General features: G+C 33.4%; 1 protein-coding gene across 1 annotated transcript in view; it reads left to right on the top strand.

Moving 5' to 3' along the window:
- The window catches only part of LOC105304863 (solute carrier organic anion transporter family member 6A1), a 74,245-nt gene that overhangs the window by 28,990 nt on the left and 18,029 nt on the right, over positions 1-27,226 (top strand). The window contains exons 6-7 of the mRNA XM_011379170.1: positions 8,441-8,585; positions 17,828-18,023. Coding sequence (XP_011377472.1) covers positions 8,441-8,585; positions 17,828-18,023 — 341 coding nt within the window. The remainder of the gene's footprint in view (positions 1-8,440; positions 8,586-17,827; positions 18,024-27,226) is intronic.

The raw sequence follows: 27,226 nt of genomic DNA, 5'->3' as shown, positions 1-27,226 counted from the left end.
GTCTGCTAGGTTGATTATTAAAGAATCCGTGCAAGTAGAGTGGAGTTGAACAGTGATAATGCTTATAACTCCTCTTCATTTAAGGGCTGGAGATACTATGACTTTTTGGGAATGAGTTAGAAGTAGAACTAAATGTGAATTTATGCTTCTCTGTGGTAGATCTTATAGGTAGAGAGATTTTCCCTGTAATGGTCTGTTACATTCACCTAAGCCCAAAAGCCGGTTTGCACACTAGAGAATCTAAATACCTGAGTGTCATCCTTCATCCTACTCTTCTTTGGTAAAAAAGTCTTATAGAGAGCCAGCAGTAGCCTTCCATTTGGGCTCTATAGTTTATCCAAGGAGTAACAAGGCTAACAGTAAATCAGTTGGCTTCTTAGTCATAAGTTCTGATTTGTTAGCAGGCCTAACTACTAGTAGAACTACCCAGTGAAGACATTATGTAGCATTTACTACTGGTGAGATCTTTTGCAAATTTCCATATTTCTTTGATTCTAAGACACACTTTTTTCTCTTCACATTTTAACATCTTTGAAATAGGATTGGATATTAAATTGATGGAGTCTCGAAATAACTGTAAGTCAGGATGTCATTGTGACATAGATATTGCCTGAGTATGGGCAGAGTTGGTTATGGCTGTTCATATTATCTTTAATTGAGTTATCTACTTTAGCGATGCTGTCCATATTGAGTGAAACTGTTGTTTAAGTCTTCAATATTTAAGAGTTGAATTGTAAAGTTATTGTATGTGTATAAAGACAGAAACAGCAACAGGATATAATTTTGTTATTAATTAAACAAAAACTTCCTTTCAGAAAAATGATCACTAGTTCACTTTTTCTTGCAAAGTGACATCCAAGTATTTTATGGGACTTAAGCAAAGGATTCCCATAAGTAGAGACAGCTTTGTTGTTCTTTTATTGAGATACCTGCAAAAAGGATTGCCTACCACATGCTAAGCTGTGCAGCTTAATCAGGAAAAATTGGCAAATCTTTAACAGATCTAATATATTTCAAAAGCTGATGAGTCTGATAATTGCATAACACAGAACTTTCCTTAAGGCATTGTATCATAATGTGTAAGTGGCAGTTTCTTTCTTAGTGATACATAAAATAATGGTGTTTCTTACAATTGATGGCATTTTTAGATTGAATAAAATAACCTTTAACCTTTCTAAGCCTCACTTCCTTCAGCTAAGAATTTGGTACAGTAATGGTACTTTCCTCATACGAATGTAAGGTTTATAAATCAGTGCATAGCCCATAGTAAAAACTAAATAAATACATAAATAAAATGAAGGCCTACTTGAGATATTTCTGATTTTATAGTAGGGAAGGAAACTGTATTAAAAAACTGGAGGAAAACTTCATAACAAGATTTTCCTTTTACCTCAATAAGAAGAATGGGTCATCAAACAGAAAATAAGAAAATTTAAGACTAGAATGGGAAACTCAATTGAATAAAGGCCTTTTGTCTTCCTCTGCTACTAATCCTGTAGTTCAGTACCTCCCGGTTCATGAAACTTAGTTGGTCTTGTTTGCCTAAAGTCCAATGACTGTTTAGAAGCCCCTGATATAAGGACTGATGGAAAGTCATTCCTACAAGCAAATCATTCTAGTCAGTAAAATATATCACCATCATTGTAAGACATTGACTAACAGCTGGTTGAAATATACACCTCCTAATTTTCTAGGTGTGGATTTTTAAAAAATGAGTCTTTTTTACTTGTCATTAATTTTTATTAAAGGGGGCCAGTAAAGTGACTATTTTCAGAATAGATTCTCTCTACTATTACCACATTTCCTGCTGGCTGTTATATATTTTAGAAAATTCATCAAGTAAGGAAATAAAAAAGTTTTATTAAAATGTCAGTAAAGAATTTTATAGTGTTAAAATGGATAAAATGGGCATAAGTAAAATAAAAGATAAAAAACTAGAACAGAGAAAATTAACATTTTTATAATATCCATTAGGTAAAATGTTATAAATACAAAAGTAGATGGGATTAAGCTTGAAGACTAGAAAGTAGGTCAGTGAATAAGAACAATAGCTATCTATCTACAGCTATAAGAATGTAATAGATTAGAAAAAATTTTTAAGAATAAAAATATAATTCTTGGAGGTTAGGGAAATAAATCATGGAGAAGAAAAAGGCAATGATGTTAAACTGGATAGAAGAAGGTAAAGAATAAGATTTTATAGGAGAAAAGCTCCTTTTGAATGTATGGAGCAGAAAGATCAATACTTTTGCCCTGTTTTTCTTCATCTCAAGCCTTAAGACTCACACCTTGTTAGCAGGGAAGACACTTGCATACTAGGACTCCAACGAACAAAGAAGTATCAGTGAATATTATGATATGAAAGAACTCTGTGAACTATAAAAAAAAAAATGAATATGGGGTGTTATTCACCACTCGTGTTACTAATAAAATATGACAGAATATGCCAAGAGAGCTACTGTCCAAATTATTTAGATATTTTACTATTTGTAGTCAAAATTTTGAATTGCCTTTAAAAGTAAATTAATATCGTAGAAAGTATAATCGATGTACATTAGATGTGATAATATGGTTTAAAAAATATATTTATTGTTTGTATTTATGTCAGGACCTTGTATACTAGTTTTAGTCTCTGAGTTTTCTACAGTTTTGACTCTAAATTGGTGTTCATGGAAGCAGAGTAGGTGAGATTACAGCATGGAAGGCTGAAACATTTTTAATCTTGCAAGAGTAGCATTTTTTAGGTGTGATTGTTTACTTTTATTGACATTTAATGAAAATAACCATTACTTATTTTCTATGGCTAATTATAGATATTTACCATAAAGAATCAAGACCAAAGCAAGTGAGAAGTTAAATTATCAAGCAGAACACTTAAGAAGTTCAAAGAAGTTTATTGGTATCCTTTTCAACTTATGTTTTCTTCCTATTTGTAGACACCAAGGTCTTTCACTGGCAAGATTAGTGTCTCTTGTCATGCAGAGCTGATTGGGATAGGAAGTAGATTACTGCTTCTGCCACACGATTGAAAAAGTTCCAGAATTAATTGGAACATTAAACACCCTATCGTCAATGAAACTTGGTTGAGTCTTTAGGATCTCTTTCTTCCCTGCAATATTCCTCTGCATTAGTTTCCTTATTAACAGTAGTTTCTCACTGCTACTTATGCCCTGTACTGAACCTTAGTTTACTTTTCTATGGCCTCTATACCTAACACTTTATAATTTGCTGATTCTGTCCTTATTTCAGACTCCTATGAAGTAAGCACATGCAGGAGTACCAAGCCTAGTTTGAAATCACATTCCCAGTTGATCATGAACTCCTCTGGTGTGGTAAAGTCCCAGGTTGTAGACAGACTCTGTGATAGATTAGGGCTAATAATAGCCACAGTACTGCAAGATATGGCTGATGCATAAAACTATCTGCTTCTGTGCAGAATTAATTTGATTTCTCCCTTTGTATATCGATGCCTACCAGAATTAAGACTGAGTTCACTACATGAAACACCTTGGATCCTGATTTGTATATCTGGCCTTATTCTTTTCCTCCCATATTTATATCTAAGAAAAGAAATGAATTTAAAAAAATACAGGAAAACATGGACATTTTATTGGAAGGAACTCTATTGTATTCTGAGTGTTTGCTGTGCTCACAGTTTCTATCTGAGTAAAGTGCCTAAAAGTGTTTCCTTGTGCAGTAGTTGCCATGCTCTATATGATGTTCTAGGCAAAAGTAGGTCTAGGGTCAGCATTTGTGCTCAAGAGAGCAATCTTTAGATTTTTCCAACACCTAATAAATAGCATATCTTGAGAACAGTGTCAAATAGGTAGACCTTGCTATAAACTGACTAATTCAGTCAATTTCTCTTTCTCGGGGGAGTATAAGAGAAAGAGAGGGGAACTCAAACAACATAGCTTTGATAAATTGATGTAGAGCAAATAAATGAGGAAAGACCATTGAGACAGAGAAGCAAATGGAGAGAGAATAGTCAGAAGCTATAATAAAAGTAGACAAAGACACAATAAGCTGACAGAAGAAGCTGAATATTTTGGGCCATTGAAGGAATCAAGACAAAGCAATGGAACTCATTATTAAGCAGACGAGATAAGCTGCCATCTTCTACTGAATGATGTTCTGTTTCTTTATGAATTGTTTAGCACTGAGAAAGTGTTTTTGGCTTCCTTACTTTCCTGTGTAACATGATAAGTCACATCAACTGGATTAACTAAAGAGTCTGTTCATTTTAATCCTAGATAGCCTACACACAAAAATTATCCAGTGCAGCAGATCTCAGTATGGTATCTAGGTCAATATCGTCATTGGGGAATTTGTTAGAAATGCAAATTCTTGCATCCTACTGCAGACCTACTGAATCAGAAACTCTGGAAGTAGGACCTATCAGTCTGTGTTTTATACCCTCCAAATGATTCATGCACACTAAAGTTTGCAAACAACAAATCTGGTAATCTAGTGTGACCCTCTTGTTTTATAAATTATGAAAATAATGTGTAATCTTTACTGGATACCTTCTATGTGCCAGGGATTGTATTAATTTATTACATGTATTCAATTCTCAAAATCCTGTAATCCAGAGATACAGATATTTATCATTTCTGTTTTACAGATGGTGAACCAATAATTTAAAGAGAATGAGGAACTTTTCCAAAGACATGTTTGGACACACACACACACACACACACGGCCAAATTGAGATTAAGAATATAAAATCATTTTATGTACGTGACTCCAATGGCATTGCTCTGTCTACTATTATATAGTACATTCTAAAAATGAGATGTAGAGATTGTGATGAGACAAAACAAAAACTAAATTTTCTGTTCCTTGTTCTGCCTGTTATAACTGATAAGACTGCCATATAGAATCATGAAATATTCTACAACTGTATTTAGTATTCAATTCTCAATCATTACTATGAGTAAATTGACATTTGTGAACTAGAAAAGAGCTATACTCCATTAATGGAACACAATCTGAATGTACAACATAAGGGAAATATAAAAATTTTAAATTGTACAAAATGAAATATTCAAATAAGAATATTTAAAATGAGTTATCTACTTTTAAAATTAAATAATAAAGTAAAAAGAATCACAAAACTAAGTAATTCAGAAACTATTTTAACAGAGCTGCTCAAGAACTTCATGAAAAAATTTAAAACTATGTAACAATGTTAGAGAAGACTGGGACAAGTTGAAAGATATTCCACGTTAATGGATGAAATGACAACTTTCATATGTGATTTCTCTCTCAATAATCTGTAATTTCAATTCAATATAATCACAACTATGGAAAGAATTTTATTATTTTTTTTAGTAAATGGCAATTGATTCTAAAATTATTATGGCAGAATAAGGGCATGCAAAAGGAAAACAAAGAACATTGGTCTTAGTACATGTTAAGATAGGGTACAAGCCATAGTAGTAAAAACAGTGTAACATTTCCTCAGTACAGATAAATAGACCAGTGGATCAGAAGAGAGAACTCAGCAACAGATTAATACATATAAGAATTTGCTATAAAATAGAAGAGGAACTGCATGGATAATTGTTCAAGTAGATGTGATGACAAATTTGGTTCTCTATATGGTGAAATGAGTTTGGCTATGTACTTCATAACCTGTAGAAAGGCAATTTCTAGGTTTAATAAAAATGTGATTAGAAAAAAAACACAGTTAATGTTAAAAATGAAAGAAATATCTTGTGACAGTGGTAGGAAAAGTTTAAACAAGACTACAATAGCATAAAATACGAAGTAAAAAGTATGGATTAGATTACATCAAGTCAAGATTTCTATTCTCTAAAGGAGACTGTAGACAATGTTTAAAGATGGGTGACAGATCTAAATCCAATAAGCAATTAGTATTTAGAATAAACACAGAATTCTTGGAAAATCTGTCAGCATGGTGAAATTTTGAAAGCCAGCTAATAATATCAAGAATTTGAGATTATGTTGGGTGTACCAGTCATCTATTGTTACATGACAAACTACCCCAAAACTTAATGGCTTAAAATAATAGAATATCTATTTTAATCATGAGTCTGCAATTTGGGCAGGGCTTGCTCCTCTCAGCTCTGCTTATGATCAGCTGGTGTGATCTAAGTCTGGGAGATGGAATCATCTGAAGGCTTTTTTACTCAAATGTTGGCTTTTGTTTATTTTATTCTTTTATTTTTTTTTTTAATTCTTTAATGTCACCACATATTTGACCCCTTTTACCGCATTTGCCTTTCTTCTTCCCTCTCCCCGCAACCCTCTGGTAACTCGTCTATCGTCCATGTCCATGAGTCTCTGTCCTGTTTGTTTGTTGCTTTTAGGTTTATAGCCCACATTTAAGTGATGTCATGTGGTTTTCAACTTTTTCTGTCTGGCTTATTGCACTTAGTATGATTATCTCGAGGTCCATCCATGTTGTCGCAAATGACAGTGTTTCATATCTTTTTATGATACTGTTTTCTACAACACCCTCAGATGGCCTCTCCATCTGGTCTGGGCTTTCTCACAACATGGTAACTGAGTAACAAATTCCCAGTTCTGAGAGAATGAGAATTCCTAGCAGAAGTAATGTTGTCCTTTTATGACTTGACCTCTAAAGTCATGCACCATTATAGTCATGTGCTATATAAAGGTGTTTCGATCAAAGACAGACCACATATATGATGGTGGTTTCATCCCATAAGATTATAAAGGAGCTGGAAAATTCCTATCACCTAGTGATAATGTAGCCATCTTAATAATGTTGCAGCATACCACATTTCTCATGTGTTTGTGGTGATGCTGGTGGAAACAAACCTACTGGGTTGCCAGTCATATAAAAATATAGCACGTAAAGTTATGTACAGTACATAGTACTTGGTGATGATAATAAACAACTGTTACTAATATTTGTATTTACTATACTATACTTTTTACTATTATTTTAAAGTGTGCTCTTTCTATTTATAAAAAATGTTTGCTGTAAAACAGTATGCTGTGTTATGCCAGCGGCAACCTCATGCGTCTCATGTTTACCTTGTCTCTTGATTGCATCATTTTTTCTTGTGCTTGATTTAATCTTGTATTGTTTTGTTCAGTAACGTGCTGTACAGGCTTGTAGCCTAAAAGTAATAGGCTCTACCTTATAGTCTAGCTGTGTAGTAGGCTATACCACTGAGATTCGTTTGTGTACTCTAAGATGTTCGCACAATGACCAAATTGCTTAACGATGCATTCAGAATATATTCCCACTGTTAAGTGGCTCATGACTTTTTTGAGGCAGTCATAAAGACCTTTCCAGGTTCAATGCCTCTTGATGGGGGAAATATTGCTCTGATGAATTTTAGAAAGTATAAGCTGCTACATGAAGAAAATGGAACTCTCCTATATTATGGTGAGAGTGTAAACTGATACATTTTGGAGAAAAAAAATCCGGAAATGCTGGAATGAAGTATATCAAATTACAATGCCCTAGAAATCGCTTTCTGAGATATATTCTTCCAAAGACACTCTATCCTAGGACCTTAAGTGTATATGCACAGGAATGTTATTATAGCCTTGTTTCTGACAGTAGTAGGTAGTTGAAGTCAGCATAAGCATTTAGTCCTGTGGGAGTGGATAATTATCATGGAATTACACTGTGTGAAGTTAAATAGCACTCAGAAGATAAATTAGATGAATATGCAGAATATGATTAGATTTTAAAAACAGTGTTTAGGGGTAGAAAAAAACTTAAGTTAATTAAAAAGTATACATACATAAAACACCAGTAAATATTTTCTAATATATATGCATGTCCAGGAAATACAGAAATTAGTTTGAAAGTTAATATTTTAATGTAATTTACTGTCATGTTAATTACTCTGTATTGTGTAATAGTAAAATAGGTAAGAGTCAACCATCACTAAATGTCCTAGGAAGGTTTCTGAATGTTAAAAAAATTTATTAAATTGCAGAATTTAAATGACTTCACTCTTCATGTATGTGGAATTCCTAGTAGTAGAGTAATATAGAAACTGGACTGCAATTCTAGTGATCTACCTTTAGTTTTGCTTAAAATTTCTTTGATTATTTTTCCATGTTAAATAATATAATTTGCTAAGAAAATAACATATAAAAAAAGTTAAGGGAAATTCTACATGCCTGGTTAATGACATCTATTTTTCCTTAATCTTTCTGGCAAATTGCCAGACTCACAAATAAAAATTAAAGGTGGTATAGAGATTAAATTGCAAATAAAAATTGTTCAAACACTGCATGTCTTTCATGGTATGTATATGTTGGTCAATAGTAAATTTCTATTTGGATTTTTATATATACATACTTTCAGTTTACATTGGGAAAGGTAAAATTTTTGTGGATTGGCCATTACCATATAAATGGGTACATCTATTTCTCTTTACTCAGTAAAATAAAATAATTCATGTGTAACTTATTTCTATTTCAGATTCTGATAAAGTCTCCAATGTTTGTGTCTCTAGCTCTGGCCAGAGCTTCAGAATCTTTACTTATAATAGGAGCTTCTGCATTTTTGCCTATATATATAGAGAATCAGTTTATGCTAACACCCAGAAAGGCAGCTACACTTTCAGGTAACTCTTCTGCTCAGTGTACTCATTTTGAAATTTTATGTAAAGCTTTCTTATATGTATTTATGAAATATTTCAAAAATCAAAAAGTGGGAGTAGTAATGTTTGCTCAGATTTTAAATACCTAACTACCACTTGCTCACGTTTTAAAAATGAGCACTTTGCTATCATTGCATCAATAATTTTTAACATGTAAAACCTTGTAAGACTTTGAACCCCTCTCATCCCATTTCTCTTCCTCTCTCTCCATAGGTAACCACTCTTCTAAAGTTAGAGTGCATTCTTTCCACACATTTGCATATTTTTATTGCTTATGTGCCTATCTATATACAATGTTTCTAAAATTCATGCGTCATTTTGTACATACTCTTCTATTACTTTCCTCTGAAATTATGTTAATCAGATTCATGTTGATATCTATCTATGCATTTTAACTCTGCCATGGAATTTTGTTTTATGAATATACCATTTATTTCTCCATTACATTAATGGACATGAAGTTGCCTCTACTTTTTCTCTCTTCCAAACAATGTAGTAAGATAAGCTTGCACATGTCTCCTTACACACATTTGTAAAAGTTGACCTAGGTTTAGACATTGAAGAAGAATTGCTATTGCATACATCTTCAGTTTTACTAGACATTGAGAATTGGCTCTCCAAAAGAGGTTACAAATGGAATTAAATGTTTTCAGGTTCTAACATTAATGAGAAAGCGGTAAATGTAATCATTTATTTTATGCTGTAAAATATCATAGCTGCATGGTGTGACTTTTAGGGTAACCAGTAAAAGAATAATAAAAAGAATAGTAAAAGAGCATATTGATTTGAAAATTTTGATTAGTAATAATGAAACAAGAATTAAAAGAAAGAAGGAACATAAACATGTGAACTAAGTAAAAAACAAATGTTAAGGTGTGCGAAATACATTGACTATCAACCTATTATTGAATGGATTTTGTGATAGAGGGCTCACCATTATCAGACTGCAAATAGTCCAAAAGCCAAAAACATGACAGTTTTGAGGGCTATAATAGACATTTTTTTCCATGAGTACACCATGTTGTTTGCCATTATGCTTAATCTAATGAATAGAGATTGGGACTAAATCCATTCAATTTGTTTCATACAGTATTTAATTAAGGCTAATATCAGCAGGACTCTAAGCAATAGGATAAGGCCACCTACAGTACTGGCCTCAACCATGCTGGCAAGGTCCTGGACCCAGCCAGCTAAACAAATCCCTTGGCCCTCAGGGTCTGCTTTAGAAAGCAAAATGTCTTTCTCTTTAAATTTCTGTATTGTTATTTCCACTTAGCCTGAGGTATTAATCCAGGTATAACAGAATGTTAGTAATTGCATATATTCTACCTTGGCCTGCCTGCAAGGATGAAGTTTTGGGCAATTCTATCATCCATAACAATGCTGATCAATATCACGCTTTCCAGGAATGAAGTGGTGTCATTGATTATTTCAACTAAAATCAGAGACAAACTTTGTACCATCTTTTCTTAATTGGATTACTCTTACTGTAGAGATAACTGCTTTCAGGGTGTATGTAAATAATGTGTCAGTAATATCTCTGAAAAGTTCCCCTGAGTGACCAAGACTAACTTCATTTAAGAGAGATTTCCAGTCTTCTGAGGCCGTAGAATCTACTGGTGGTATTCCTTTAAACACTTGAAGATCTCTTATGATCACCCCTGTGGCTCAGTTATACTGTTTTCAGTGACAAATAAGGCTTGTCAAATAGTTAGTTGTGAGTCTGAGTTGGTCCATCCCAAAATGAGAATATCCATCCACAGTCACAAAACCTCTGTGGATCGAGCTTTCAGTTTTGACGAGAGGCCAGTAATAAACTATTTGAAGTTGTTCTCCAAAAGTAGCTGTTTCAGGGAGTCAATGAGTCCTACACCCCAAGGGACACCTTTAAGGGGAGGGTGCCTCCCTTTTCCAGAGGCTCCAGCACATAAAATTGTCTATTATGGAGAATTGTAGCTCAAAGGAGTCATTAGGTTTGTTATAAATCACATGACCTCAAAATAGGGAGTTTGCCACAGCTTGCTGATTAGCTTCCAATGTAAGTCTGTGGGTTACACTCACGGTGGGTTAGCTGATATAAAAGACCAAGTAGAATGTCCAAAAGAGCCATCTACTGTCTCCAATACTTGAGTCCAAAGTGATGTTAGGCTGCCGTTTGGTAGAGAGGAAGAGAGACAACTATTTTTTCTTAACTGCCAGAGAGGTCAAACATTGCGAATCTGTTTGCATAGTGACTCCCAAACTTCATGAACAGTATTCTAAGTTTTGTTGAGCTTTATGAGTCACCCTTGCTGATAAAAGTGTAATAACACCAAAGTCAGAGCCATTGAGTCTGAGGCTTCTGACCCTCCAGCCAGCCGAATATCTTGTATCAGTGCAAGCTCTGGGAATCAGAGGGTAGTGGTGATTACAATAAATCCTGACCTCCCCCATTGTAGTAAATGGCAGAGGAGTTTAGGTACCCTGGAAGGAGTACTGCAAATGTATATTTGTGACCTTGCAGCATGAATGAGAATTGACCTTTATCTTTGGGTGCTAATGGAATACAAAAGTGGCTTTGGTAATATCCAAGACAGAATTTCAAGTACATCAATCTGCACCATAAATTTTGTTACATCACAATGTCAAGAACATTGGGGTTATGGGAGCAACAACTGAATTCAGTTGGTTAATCTACTGTAAATCTCAAGCCTCTCATAACTTTTTTCATTGGACATAGATCTATTGAATTAAGATATTGCATCTTTTACTACTCCTGCTTCCTTTCAGTCCATACTCAAAAGCTAGGACTTTCCTTTCTCTTCCTGAGATTCTGTGTTATTTCTGTTGGGCCACACAAGAGGATACAGGGAGACAGTCTTGGAGCAATTTAAATGTTCCACTACCCCTTTTGGAGTTTAAGAGCACATACAGTGCAAGCTTGCAAAATGTAATTACCAGTTATATTTCGAAATTAGAGTTACAGCATTAGTATATTGAAGCCACAACAAAACTTCATTGAAATTGTCCAGAACCTCACCCACAAGGTCATTTTACCTCCTATTCTGAGGGAATAATGGCAAAATTCTATTTAATGTCTCATCTGTAGTTTCACACAGGAATATGTCTGTCTTAGGGAAAATTTCCCCAGAAGGTCGCGGCTATCTTATAGCAGTCAAGGCACACTGCAAAACAACTCTGAGATTTCTTACTTTTGTCTTAGAGTGGATTCAAGGTCGACATGATAGACTGCAGGAGGAAGTAATAGGATACAAAAGAAGGCTTTGGCAATGTAGACAGCATGTCAAGTACCATTAGTCTGTGCAACACATTTTGTTAACAGCCCTCAGACCGCCCAGCTATTACCATTTCACCTTAATGGGGAACTATGCACTCCATCCTCTCATTAACCAAATAAATCAGCTAAACTTCTAATTATTCACTTGTTTCTGTCCATAGTCATTGTATCTTTCTCTCCTTTCATGCTCAGTGTAGTCGCACATCACTGTCACTATTGTCTGAAATCAGGAGGAATCCTCTATTCAACCAGGATGTTTCTTAGTAATAGCTGTTACAGTGGGACAAATCTGAGGCTGATGGTCAGATTTGTGAGGAAGTCCCTTTGCCTAGAGAATAGTTCATAACAATCATGATACATTCTGTGGTACTTGTCTTGAAATCTACTTCAGCCTGCAGACACCTCTCCAATTCTTCATCATTAATGGGCAATAATCAGCATGTTCACTACTGATTTCTAGTACTTACTTCTGTCAGATCCCATTAATTGGTCTATCATTCTTCATCTTACATGAAGCCATGTCTCTGTCAGCATCCTAGCCATGTCACCAAAAGTGCTAAGATCTGTGAAGAGTTTGAATTTTACTGTGTTTGAAAGCTAACAAGTTGGTCTACCATAGTTTCATGGATGCTAACAGAAGACATAAAACTCATTGGTCAGAGACGAAGGAAAGTTTTAGACTACAATAGCAGTAGCTAGAGCATTCTGTGTGTGTGTGTGTGTGTGTGTGTGTGTGCGCGCGCGCGTGCACACATGTACGCGTGTGCAAGTTTTTCAAGGCTCAGTTCCTACAGGATAATGTGAAGGAGAGTTGGTGACACCTGCACACATAATTGGTTGCTCTACAGGAGTGGATTACATTACATTCCCTGAGCTTAGGGAACCCAGAACTTTTATAATAGATAGTAATTATGTTTGCCTTTTGATCCAGAGGAAGATGTTATTTTTATAATACTTGACAGTAAGCAATATCTTCTTCTAATTCCACAGGGGAAACTATCTCCATCTTCCAAAACCATAAACAAACGTCCTCACTCCCGAGGAAGACATTATCTCTATTAATCAAGGCTGTGTGTTCACTATACAAAGATCCTTGAAAAGAGAGAACAAAGAGTAGTCAGTGCTTCTCCTTGCAGGATATATGGCATCATAGGATTATGGAGAAGCTTTGCCTAATAAATAGAGTAGTAAAAAAATATATATATATATATAAAATATATATAAATATGTATATGTGTGTGTGTGTGTGTGTGTATATATGTGTGTGTATATATATACATATACATATATGATTTTGTCATATTGGGGAGAGGGATCTACTATGTTATTTATAAGAAACACTCCTTAAATATGAGGAAACAAAAATGTTGAAAGTAAAAGGACAGAGAAAGTTGTATTATATGAGTACTAACCAAAACAAAGATGGTATTACCATAGTAATTTTAAATATAGTATTCTTCAAAGCAAGAGGCATTACTTAGTATAAAGAGAGATAATTTATAAGGTCAGAGGAGTCAAAGAGGTAGATAATATAATTATACGTGTGTATGCCCTCAACAACATAGCTTTAAAATATATAAAACAAAAAGTTGAGTTAATTAGATATTAGTGATATTGGGCCAATTAGATATCCTTGTGAAAAAGGATAAATCTTGATCTCTACTTCGTTACATACACAAATACAAATTCTAGATGGATTGCAGTTCTAAATGTGAATTATAAAGCAGTAAAGCTTTTTAGAATAAGGCACAGGAAAAGATATACATGGCTTTAGAGAAGACAAAGATTTCTTAAATAGGACATAAATTACATAACCATAAAGAAAAAAATAAGTGGTATTACATTAGAATTAAGAATTTCAGTTCATCAAATGTTGGCATAAAGAGTGAAAATGCAAGCAAAACAGTCTTTTCTGTAGAAATATTCTACAAAGATTTGTGTCCAAATATGTAAAAATATTTGACAACAATAAAAAGGCAGATAATCCAATAAAAATGGATAAAAGCTTAAATAGACATTATATAAAACATGATATTAATTGGCCAATATTCATATGAAAATGTACGCATGACTTCAGTAGTTTTCAGGGAAATGCCACAATGCAAAATGGCTAAAATGGAAAAGAGAGATAGATGTTGGCATAGATGTGGAGATATTGGCACTTCTTCTACTACTGGTGAGATTGTAACTTAGGTTACCATTTTATAAATCTCTTTGGCAGCGACATAAAAATCTGAATATATACAAATCTTCTGACCCAAGAATTCCACTCCTAGTCATATACCCAACATAAGTTCCTCTCTTAAGAATATGCCCAAGAGAAATGCAAATTTTTACAAAAGGACATGTACATGAACTTTTAAAGTAGCAGCACAATTCACATCACAGTGAACAAATTAGTTGTGGTGTATGCATATAGATTGCTATCCAGCAATGAGATGACATGATCTATTGTTATATATGAAAACATAGGTGGATTTTTCAAACATCATGTCAAACAAAAGAAGCAATAATGTATGCATACTTTAAGTTCCATATTTTATAAAATTCTGTAAGTGCATGAAAGAGCATTTGGTCTTTTGGTAATGTTTGATTTTTGACCCGAGTAGTGGCTACATAGGTATATTCACTTTGAAAATTCATCAATAAGTACAGTTGTGATTTGTGTACTTTTCTATACACCAGTAAAATATTTACATAAAAGTTAATTGGAAATTCTGTGCATTGCAGTTAAATTTCAACTGTTTTGTTTCCATTGAGGGTGGTCTTTCAAGGACTCAGCTATTTATTTGTTGGACTCCCAGTATCCAGTATTTTCTTATTGCCTAGGGCAATAAGCCTGACAGCCAATATTTTCTTACCTGAGTTGAGTTCTCAGTTTTCTGCTTACAGATGTGTTTGGTTTCCCCAAATCTACAGTTGTTGAGTTCAAACTGAATAAATCTAGAGTCTTCTTGTTTAGTCATATGTCATGTATGTGGGCATAGGAATTTCGAGGATAAAACATTTTATGTAGATTTCCATCCAATCCTCCTGTTTTTAACACCCTTGTTTTCATTAGTATGTACTGCCCTTAATTTCTGTGATTCTGGGGTAAAATATGATTTGCTTCTTCTTGACTTCCTTACCTGTAGGTTCACTGTTCATCCTCTGAGGTCTCCCGATTCAATTCCAATTCCCACAATTTTCTTGATAAATATTGTCCCTTACTCTGTTTGTACTTTTTTGCTTTCTAATAAATGAATTGGTCTGAAAATGTCTACCATTTAACAAACACTCATGTTTACTCTGTGACTGGACACTGTTCTAAGCACTTAAATATTAACTCTTTTAATTCTAAGAACCTCAAGATATCATTAGTTACAGATTTTCTTTAGTAGCATCTCATGCATTTAGATATAATTTTCATTATTGTTCAGTTCTAAGTATTTTTAATTCTCATTATCATATTTTTATTTAAGCCACAAATTACAAAGAGACTTTTAGTTGCTAAATATAGGCTTTGTTTCTCTTTTTAAATAACCTATTATTCGAATCGATTAATATTTTCCATATCTTTAATAGCGTTTTAAGCTAAGTCTCTGTTTTGAGAAAGCTGAGTTAAAATATTACTTTGTTTATGGATTTTTAATTTCCTTGAAATCTGGGCAGTTTTTACATAATGTATTTATTTAAACAATGTCATGATCTATTTTCATGATATGTATTTTTTCACTACTTTATTTTCAAACTTTTCTTTTTAAAAATATCCAATTTGATAATGTCTTTTTAATAATTAACTTTTATTTATTTAGTATTATTGTGAATTCTGATATATTTAAGTAAAGTGCTCCTCCTGGAATTAAAACAAGTCCTAAAAAAAAGGAGGAAGAGAAAACATAGTTAATTATTTTTGTTTATTACTCTCTATTTTCCTTCTTTTTCTTCCTACTATCCTATCTTCTCTCAATGGACTCATTCTTTATTTATTTTATGTCCTTTAATTAGTTTAGGAGATTTTAAGTGCCCATTGACAGTTCACTAGCCCCACTCTTTGCGAGTGTGCATGCATGCACGTTATGTGTTTGGTCTTTAGGTTATTAACATAATAATATTGATGTTATGAATTTTCCTAGCATATGATGGATTCTATTATTTATTTTTTATTCCTCACTAGTTGGAATTTTATTCCCAGGACTAATATTTCTTCAATTAGGGAAACTTCTCATTCTCGCCTCAATTTTTAAATATTGTTTCTCTGGTATATCTTTCATTGTATTTCTCATGACAGCTATAAAACATTTCATGGAGCTTCTTATCCTATTCTCACTGTCTTTTAAAAAAAACTTTATTTTTTGAATAGTTTTAGATTTACAGAAAAAAAATTGAAGATCTTACAGGATTTTCATACACTAAGTACCTAGTTTCTCTTTTCTTATGTCAGCATGGCAGATTTGTTACAATTAGTGAACCAATAACAATACATTATTACTAGCTAAAGTCAATTTTATTTAGATTTCCTTAGCTTTTACATAATGTCCTTTTTTTCTCTTCTAGGACCTCATTCAGGATACCACATTATATTTAGTTCTCATGTCTCCCTAAGCTCCTCTTGAGTATGACAGCTTCTCAGTCTTCTCTTGTTTTTTAAGATTTGACAGTTTTGAGAAATACTTGTCATGTATTTTTTAGAATGTTCCTCAATTGTGAATTGTCTGATATTTTTCTCATGCTTAGACAGGAGTTATGGGTTTCAGAAAGAAGACCACAGAGGTAATGTGCCATTTTCATCATATCATATCAGGGGCACATACTGTCAACATAGCTTACTCCTTTTGAATTTGACCTTGATCATCCTGCTGAGGTAGTGTATATTATATTTTTCCACTGTATTCATTGTCTTTTAACTGCTTATTTTAGTTATTCTTCCTTCACTCTTTTTTAAAAATTACATACTGGATGAATAACAAAATCTTTTCTTCCAATTCGTTAATTTGCTTTTCAGTCTGTAGTCTAAGATTTGAGTTTTTATTTAAAAAATTGTATTTTCAAATATCCAGGTTTTTTTATTTGCTCTTTTTTACCCACCTGCTCTTAATTTTTCATTCCTTTCTTTTTAAATTTTATTTCTTCTTCATTTTTATGGAAGTTACACTGTCATTAATCTTTTTGAGCATTCTAAAATTATTTACAAGTCTTTGTCAGACAACTCTATGATATACATTTAATCTGTTGTTAATGGGATTTTTTGTATGTTTCTACCTTATATTTCTCTTGCTCTTTTCCCATTTAAATTTACCATTTCTATATGTTTGGTACTGAAGAGATCACATCAATGTGCAAATGTACTGTGCTATCTTCATCTGATTATTTTCTAACTGTATTTCTTCTCTTCCAACTCCTTTTCCACCATCTTGTGCTTACCTCTTTCTAATGCCTTATGCTTCATTGAAAAGAAAACTATACCTCATAATGGCTATTCTGGAGTCCCACTTTGTTGTTAGATTGTTGATATTGCGCATGCATTCACAGAGGCAATGAATGGATTGGTTTAATTCTTGGTAACGAATCCCTGTGAACTCTTGTCACAATGGGCATGCTTCCTGATGTAAACCATAAATCCAGGCAGCTATCCAATTATAACTCTCAATAAGACAGCTCTTATCTTCTATTTTGCATGGATTAAGTATACATAGGAGCAAAACCTCACCAGCACTGCCCTACAGTCCACTACACCTATGGCTTCAGCCCCACTCATAAATTTGTATTTCTCTTAAAGTCAGGTTCGTTGAGATGTTTATCATGCTTTTAAGTTTCCTCTGTGTCTTTTTATTTAAATCTATGTTTGCTGTATGTTTAGCGCCGAGGGGATTGCATCAATGTATGAATTTTCTGTGCTGTCTTTAGCTAATTATTTTTAACTATGTTTTCTCTTCTTCCTTTTTTTTAGGACTTGTTTTAATTCCAGGAGGAGCACTTGGCCAGCTTCTGGGAGGTATCATTGCTTCTAAGTTACAAATATATTGCAAAGGCCTTCTGACATTTATAATGGTTACATCTTCGATAACACTTGTGCTGGTCGTGTTTATAATTTTTGTATACTGCAACCCAATACAATTTGCTGGGATCAATGAAGATTATGGCGGGTAAATATAATTTAGTATGTTAGATATTACATCTAAACCAACAATATATTTCTCAGTCAGTTGATAATTATTTATTCAATAACTCATAAGTTTAGCATCCTTGGAATTATTTCACATGTAAAAGAAATATAAAGCATAATTTTACCTTTCATATTAAGGGCAGAAATATAATAATGATAGATTATAATATAATTTCTTATGCATTCATAAAGTACTAAAGAAAAAACACATTGAGATGATTCAGAGCCTAGAAGTAGAATTCCGTATTAAAATGGCTAGCAACGTGGAGACAGTACTATCTGTCAAAGCCAATCTTACTTGTGTTCCTGAATTGGTATGTCTGACTGCTTATAGACATCAAAGAATGGAATTGAAGTACATCTAAAAGTATGCATGAGTAATGTCTCCTTTAAGTTAAACTTGCAAAAATTTAAAGAACAGGGCAGAGATCGATGTTAAATACAGGGGAACAGAACTGGAATTGGAAACCAAAAGACTGAGGAATTAAAATAAGTAAAGAAAATAAGACTTAAATTTCCAGCTAAAATGGAGTAGCTTATGGCAGACCTATGTTCCCACTGAGAAAAACTAGAAAAATTAAATAAAGTTTTAAAAGATTTGTTTAAAGGCATCAGAGGGTTGCTTAGATGAGTAGGAATTTAAAAGCCGAAATCCTGGGAAAGGCAAAATTTTGAAAGAAGAAGCAACCATTTGCAGTTTTTTCCCCCCTGAGGTTACTTACTAATTCTGGATATTGTCAAGAAATTGAGAATTTGGGCAAAGGGTCTGGGCAAAAAGTTTCTAGTATCATGACAAGAAACCAGCACAAATTTTTGACAGACCTGTTGAGTCTAAAGAGACAAAAATTAGAGCACGGAGCAGGGTAAGATATCAGATAGAAGAGAGAAGGAGACAAATGATTCAAAATTCTGTTGGGTTTTTACTCAATACATTTGCTGAATTAGGAAGCTAAGAGGCTGAAATCATACACACGTTTTGTAAAAAAAAAACAGAGAAAATTCTCAGCAGTATTGTGATGCTCCTTCCATAAGAGATTAATGAGCTAGAGGGGGTTAGAAGGTGCTGAGGAGAGGATCTATGGTGAACACATATTCTCAATATGTCTGTAAGGCTAAGACCTAGGAGTGAGGGCCTTTCTAAAGCACTATAGTCCAGCCAGGAGTTAATTTGATCTCTAATTGGATTGATGTGGTCAGCCAGCCCTCTCCTTAGCAGCAGAAAAAGAGACCCAGCACTCTGAACGAACGTTAATATACAGAGCTATAGAGTGTTGTAAGCAAATGTCTTGCATTTAAAAAATAAGATAAAATTACCAGGCACGCCAAGGACAAGGTCAAAAACTGTGAGACAAATAGATGATAGAATAGACCCACAGGGATTCCAGATTTTGAACAACATGGGTTCGAACTGCATGGGTCCACTGACTGTATATTTTTTCAATAAATATACAGTTATCCCTCTGTATCGCTGAGTTTCAAATCTGTAGATTCCCAACTGTGAATGGAAAATAGTATTTTTAATATGCTATTGGGAATCCATATATGCAAAGGGCCAACTTAAGTTGTGTGTGGATTTTCATCTGTCTCGAACCTACTCTCCACCTGCATTGTTCAAGATCAACTGTATATGTGTATGTACACACACACACACACACACACAGAGATATATATATTAGGTATGTATATAGTTTAGACATATATATAGTTTAGGTGTATATATATATATATATATATATATATATATATAGTTTAGGTATGCCTACATATCTATATATATCTATTTATCTATACTCCTGCCTGTTTTTGTATGGTCTGCAAGGTAAGAATGGTTTTAATATTAATAAGGGTTGTGAAAAACAATAAAGAATACAACTTCTAGTTTATCCTCCGACATGTAAAGAGCTTATAAATCATTACTCCTATCCTCATGACAAGAAAAAAGATGAACAGATTAAAAATTGGCAACTCTTCTTAGATTCATCAGAACTTGAAATCACAGGGCAAACTGCTGCCCACCCCCCCCACCCCCGCCCCCGAACTGGCTCTCCATGGGTAAATAGAATTGCAATTTACTGGGAGCAGAAGCCATTGGATCTAAACATTAAACAGTAATTGACTATTTCTGGATGTGGAGCCTGGACTAACTTGAGATTTAAAACCTCCTGGGGGAAAAATGAATGAATGAATAAAAATAAAAACTTCTGGGGGCCCACTCTTAGGTGGATGCCCCCGCTCTAAGGGTGCCCCCACCAGGTTCTCTCTGGTTGAGAAAAAAATTCTCTCGTATTTTGGGCTGGAAAACAAGGAAAGTAACCATTTTGAAATATGCCCCAGAGAAGTCTACTCTTGGTAACAAAAACCTGCCCTCTAGGGGAACTACCAGAGTTTCCCCAACCAAACTTTAGAAGGGAGGGCAACTAGACAAGTCAATCCTTCTGCGACCTTCTCATCTGACATAAAGGAAAGAAAAAAAAAAAAAATAAGCTAAGCAAAACTTATGAAGGTCACAGCCTAGAGACTCAGGCCCACTAAAAAAAAACAACCTGGTAAAGTTTAAGATTTAATCATAAGATTATAGAATGCTTTCTCTCTACAACACCATCATATCTAGTATAATGACAGATAATTACAACTGAAAGTGATGCAAGACACATGCTATTAATAGTTTCTAGGGAAATCCAAAGACAATAGGGAAGATAAAATGTGGATACCATAGAAAATTGAAGCCTCTGACACATGCAATTACAACATACTTTAAACAGTCTAACCCTAGACAGATAAACATAAAACCTCACAATAAAGACCTATTTACCTGTGTTCTTATTACCTGATACATAATGTCTGGCTTTCAACAAAAACTACAAGGAATCAGAACTAGATTCAGATATGACAGAGATTTTGGAATGATCAGACTAGGAACATAAAATAAGTATGATTAGAATGCTAAGGGCTCTAATGGAAAAAGTGGACAATAAGAAAGAAAAGATAGATAATATAAATATATAAATAGAAACTCTAAGGAAAAAAAATAAAAAATAAGTCCCAGAAAACAAAAACACTAAATACTAGAACACAAATGAAGAATCCCTTTCCTGGGCTCATTAGTAGACTGGACAAGACTGAGAAAAGTATCAAGGACTTTGAAGATATGTCAACAGAAACTTCTCAAACTGAAAAACAATGAAAAAGAGAATGAAAAACAAAACAAAACAAAAAACTGGAACAGAACACCCAAGAACTGTGCAGCAATTTCAAAGGCATAACAGATCTGTAGTGGAAACACCAGAAGAATAAGGAAAGAAAGGAACAGAAGAAATAAGTGAAGTAATAATGACTGAGAATTTTCCAGAATGACAGATACCAAACCACAGACCTTGGAAGTGCAGAAAACAAGGTGGACAAATATAAAAATAATCTACACCTAAGCATATCTTATTTAAACTGCAGAATCAAAAACAAAGACAAAATCTTGGAAGAAGCCAGAGGAAATAAACTTACCCAGAGAAGATCAGGGATAATTTATAACAGACTTCACAAACCAGGCAAGTAAGAAGAGAGTGGAATGAAATTATTAAATGGTTGAAGAAAAAAAAAAAAAACCTCATTAATCTAGAATGCTGTGTGCAATGAAACTATCCTTTAAAAGTAAAGGATAAATAAAGATGTTCTCAGACAAACAAAAAACGAGGAAATTGTCACCAGTAAATCTGCTTTGCAAGCAATGTTTAAAGAAATTCTTCAGAAGAAAAGAAAAATGAGATGAATCAGAAATTTGAATCCACACAAAGAGCATTAAGAGATAAGTAAATGAAGATAAAATATTCTTTTGTTTTCTTATTTTTAATTGGCATAATAGATACTCTTCGTTCAAAACAATAATGGCAATAGAGTGTTCAGCGATTATAGTTTATGGATAGTGAAATGAGTGATAGCAATCTTATAAAGGGGGAGGGAAGAATTAGGACTACTTTAAGATACCTGCACTGCCCATGAAGTACTGTAGTGTTATTTGAAAGCACTTAAATGACTTGTAAATGTATATTGGGAATTCTAGGGAAACCACTCAAACATTTTTAAAAAGAAGTATAACTGCTATGCTAACAGATAAGAGAATATGAAATCTCATAAAACAGTCAGTTAAAATCAGAGAAGGCAGAAAAAGAGGGAAAGATGGGGACAAGAAAGAAAGCATGAAAGAAAGCATGTTCATAGTAGTCTCATAACTTTTATATTTTTGTTGTGTCATTTGTAACATCTCCTCTTACATTTATAATTTCATTTATTTGAGCCTTTTGTTTTCATGTCAAATCTAGCTAAAGGTTTGTCTATTTTGTTTATTGTTTCAAAAAACTAGCTTTTAGTTTCATTGATCTTTCTATTGTATTAGTCTCTATTTTCATTTTGATTTTTATTTCCTTCTGCTAAATTTGGGCTTAGTTCTTTTTCTAGTTCCTTGAGGTATAAAGTTAGGTTATTTATTTGAGATCTCTTTTTTCTTAATGTAGGTATTTATTGCTATGAAATTCTCTCTTAGAATTGCTTTTGCTGCATCCCATGGGTTTTGGTACATTTCCATTTCCATGTATCTCAAGGTATTTTTTGATTTCTTTTATGACCCATTGGTTGTTCAGTAGCATGTTGTTTAATCTTCACACATTTGTGAATTTTTTATTTTTCTTGTAAGTGATTTCTAGTTTCATACCATTGTGGTTAGAAAAGATATTTGATATGATTCAATTTAAAATGTATTAAGAGTTGTTTTGTGGCCTAACATATGATCTATCCTGGAGATTATTTCATGTGCATTTGAGAATATATTTTGCTGCTGTTCGATGGGCTGTCTTACAAATATCAGTTAAGTACATCTGGTCTAACATGTAGTTTAGGTTCAAGTTTCCTAGCAGGTTTTTCTGTCTGGATAATTTATCTGTTGCTGAAAGTGGGTATTGAAGTCCTCTAGTATTATTGTATTGCTGTCTATTTATCTCTTTAAGTCTGTTAATATTTGCTTTATGTATTTAGGTGCTCCTGTTGAGTGCATAAATATTTACAAATGTTATATTCTCTTCTTGGATTGATCTCTTTTCATTGTAAAGGGACCTTTGTTTCTTTTTATAGTCTTTGTCTTAAAGTCTGTTTTTAAGTATAGCTACCCCAGCTTTCTTTTAGTTTCTATTTTCGTGGAGTATCTTTTTCCATCCTTTCACTTTCAGTCTGTGTGTTTCCTTACATCTGAAATGAATCTTTTGTATGCGACATATAGATGGTCTTTTTAAAAAAACTATTTAGATATTTTATATCTTTTGATTGGAGTATTTTGTCCATTTACATTTAAAGTTATTATTGCTAGGTATGCACTTATTGCCATTTTGTTGTTTTCTGACTATTTTGTGGTTCCTGTATTGTTTCTTCTTTTCTTGCTCATGCTTTGTGATTTGATGATTTTCTTTAGTAGTATGCTGAGATTCCTTTCTTTTTATCTTTTAAGGATTTTATGTAGGTTTTTGCTTTGTGGTTATCATGAGGCTTACATAAAACATATTTATATCAGTTTATATTAAGCTGATAACCTCAAATACATACTAAAGTTCTACAGTTTTAATCTTTCCCCATTATTTTATATTTTTGATGTTACAGTTCACATCTTTTAACCTCGTGTATCTATCAATAAATTATTATAGATCTGAGCTCTTGGTAGTCTCACAAATCTTTGTAATTGTGCAAACCACTTTTGTTTTTAGTGGTGCCCAGTGACTGAAGGTGTGCCAAAACCTGTCAGTGTCCCAAAAGAGAATATCGCAGTCAGCACCTCCATATTCAGGCCAATTGGAAACTGGACCCTCAAGCACTAGATGGAAAGTATATTGTTAGGACCCTTCTATGGAGAAACTGAGAGATGGGCTTTTTTGCCTGCTTCCTGTGTGCTGAGCCTAAGTGATTATAGATGTGGGAGAGTGCTCCTCTTCTTGTTAATAATTGCTTCTTTGTTTGCAAGCCCTTTGGGACTCGTGAATACAAACTCCATTGGCTCTCTGGGTCAGGCACCTAGGGGCTCATCCCTTGGGCAGCAGCTGCAAAAGCTGGGGGCACAGGCATAGGCTCCTTCCAAACCCTTTGCTTCTTAGGAAAAACGTTAGGAATTGAAAGCTCCTTTCCAATAAAATGGCACTGTGCCAGGAGTGAGGTTTATGGTGAGAGTGTCTCAGCTTTTCCTACCCATTTCAGTGTTAGTGACGTGGGTATTTTCTCATTTGCCCAACGTGTAGGAGTCACTCAGCTAGTTACTGGTTTTTTTTTCTGAGACAATTTCTCCATGTGTAGCTGTAGATTTGGTGTGTGGGTGGGAGCAGGTAAGTTCAGGAAGCTCATATGTTATCATCTTGGATTAGAATGAGGATAGTCTTTTCAATAAATAGTGCTGGAGTAACTGAATGTTCGCATGCAAAGAAAAAAAAAAGGAGGAGGAGGAAGAGAAAGGGGAGAAGGAGGAGGGAGGAGGAAGGAAAGGAGGCAGAGAAGAATAATCTAGATGAATTTACATTTGTCACAAAAATTAACTTAAAATGGATCAAGACCTAAATGTGAAACTCCAAACTCTAAAACTTTTCAAAGATAACAGAGGATAAAATCTAGCTAACTTTGGGTTTGGTGATGACATTTTTAATACAAAACCAAAGATGATGCAAGAAAGAAAAAAAAAATGTTAGTCTTTATTAAAATGAATACCCTTCTCTGTGAAAGACGCAGTTAATAGAATTAAAAGACAAACTGCAAGCTGGGAGAAGAATGTATATCTGGTATAGGACATATGCAAAATATTAAAAGAACTTTTAAAACTCATCCATTTGTGAATAAACAATCCAATTAAAACTGGCCAAAAGATCTGAATAGAAACCTCGCTAAAGAAGATATACAGATGCTGATAAACATATGAAAATATGCTCAGTATCATATGCCATTAGGAAATTGCAAATTAAAATGACAAAGAGATAGCACAACACATCTTTTAGAATGGTTAAAATTAAAAAAAATAAACTGACAAAACCAAACGCTAGTGAGGATATAGAGCAACAAGGACTTGGATTCACTGCTACTGTAATATAAAATGGTAAGGGACTTTGACAGTTTGGTAGTTTCATACATAGACATAGTCTTGCCATTAGGTATTTACCCAAATGAGTTGAAAATATATGTTCACATAAAAATCTGCTAATGAGTTTTTATAGCAGCTTCATTCATAATTGCTAAAAATTGGAAACAACCAACATACCCTTTAATAGATGAATGGATTGATAAGCTGTAGATAAAATGGAATATTATCCAATGATAAAAAGAAATAAGCTATTAAGCCATAAAAAACATGGAGGAATCTTAAATGAATATTGCTAAGTGAAAGAAGTCAGGCGACATACTATATGATTCCAACTATATTACATTCTGGAAAAGGCGAAATTATTTGTTCATCAGTTGTAAAAAGCGTACCACAATAAAGTAACATAATAATAGGTGAAATAGGTGAAACTGTGTGTAGGTGGAGAAGAAGTATGTGGTAACTCTATATGCTCAATTATTCTGTAAACCTAAAACAGTTCTAAAAAATGAAGTTTACTAATTTAAAAAGGGCAAAGAATATATAACAGAAAGTATAAGGTTTGTGAAGCCTAAAATACTTACTATCTGGTGCTTTATGAAAATACTCATTAATTTCTAGTCAAAACCTATTTATTTGAAGGAAGTGGTTTTCAGATTGGATAAAAAAAATTAAATTCCAACTAAATTTAGTCTACATGAGGCCTACAACAGATAATGATGATATAGTTCAAAAATAAAAAATATGAGAAAAGTTATAGCATAAAAACACTAAACGAAAGAAAGCTGGAAGGAATGTATTAATATCAGACTTCAGAACCAATAAAATTATAAGGATAAAGACATTACAAAATGATAAATTGGTCAATTTACCAATAAGAACTAACAACTCTACTTATGCATGGAGCTAACGACGGACTCTACAGATACAAATAGGAAAAACTGTATAACTGGGAGAAAAAGAAGACAAATAGAAGTACACTTGGAAACTTGATCATTACCCTCTCAAGGGAGAAAAAAGAAGTACCAAAATCACAGTTACCCAACCTGAACTAATTTGTATCTGTGGAACTCTCATGTCAACAACAGTAAAGTGCATATTCTTTTCAAGTACAAATGGAAAAGTCACTGAAAAGGCCATATCTGGGGCCATAAAACAAATCTCAAAAGTTTAAAAAACTGAAACTATAGAATGTGTTTTCTACCACACTTGGAAACTAAGCAACACACTTCTAAATAATCCATGAGTCACAGAGGAAGTCTGAAGTCAAATTAAAAGAAAATACATGGACCTGAATGGAAACAAAAATACCATATATCACAATTGCAGGACACAACTAAAATAGTAATTAGGGGAAATTTTATACTACTAAATACACTCAATAGAAAACAGGAGAAGTCTCAAATCTATAATCTAAACTCCATCTCAAGAATTTAGAAAAATAAGAGCAAAATTAAACTCAAAGGAAACAGAAGGAAGCAAATAATAAAGATACAATTAGAAATCAATGAAACAAAAACACAGTTCTTTGAAAGGTCAATAAAATTAACACATCACTAGCAAGATTGACAAAGATAAAAAGCAAAGAACACACTAATTAACCATTATCAGTAATGAAACAGGCAATAAAACCATCCCCATAGATATTTGAAGAATAAAAAGGAACCATTATAAACTCTACACAGATAAATTTGACAGATAATATGAACTAATCCTTAAAAAGCACAAACTGAAAAAAAACACCTAATATGAAATAGATAATTTGAATAGCTATAATAAAAACTATTTAAGAAATTGAACCCACAGTTTATAAACTCCTCCTAACACATTTTCTAGCCCTGATGATTTCACTGAAGCATTCTACCAAACATTTGAGGAAGTAACAGTGATTCTACACAATATCTTCTAAAAAATAGAAGAGGAGAGAATACTCCTTTAATTTATTTTATGAGGCCAATATTATTCTGATAGCAAAACTAAGGACAATACAAAATAATAGACACTACAGACCAATCTCTCTCATAAACTTAGACGCAATAGCCTCAGCAAAATGTTAGTAAATTGAAACCAACAACATACAAAAAACTTTGTCT

Source organism: Pteropus vampyrus, unplaced genomic scaffold (assembly GCF_000151845.1).
Source record: "Pteropus vampyrus isolate Shadow unplaced genomic scaffold, Pvam_2.0 Scaffold11, whole genome shotgun sequence".
Classification (NCBI taxonomy): Eukaryota; Metazoa; Chordata; class Mammalia; order Chiroptera; family Pteropodidae; genus Pteropus; species Pteropus vampyrus.
Note: the sequence above shows the minus strand (reverse complement) of the source record. Positions and strands in the feature narration are given on the sequence as shown.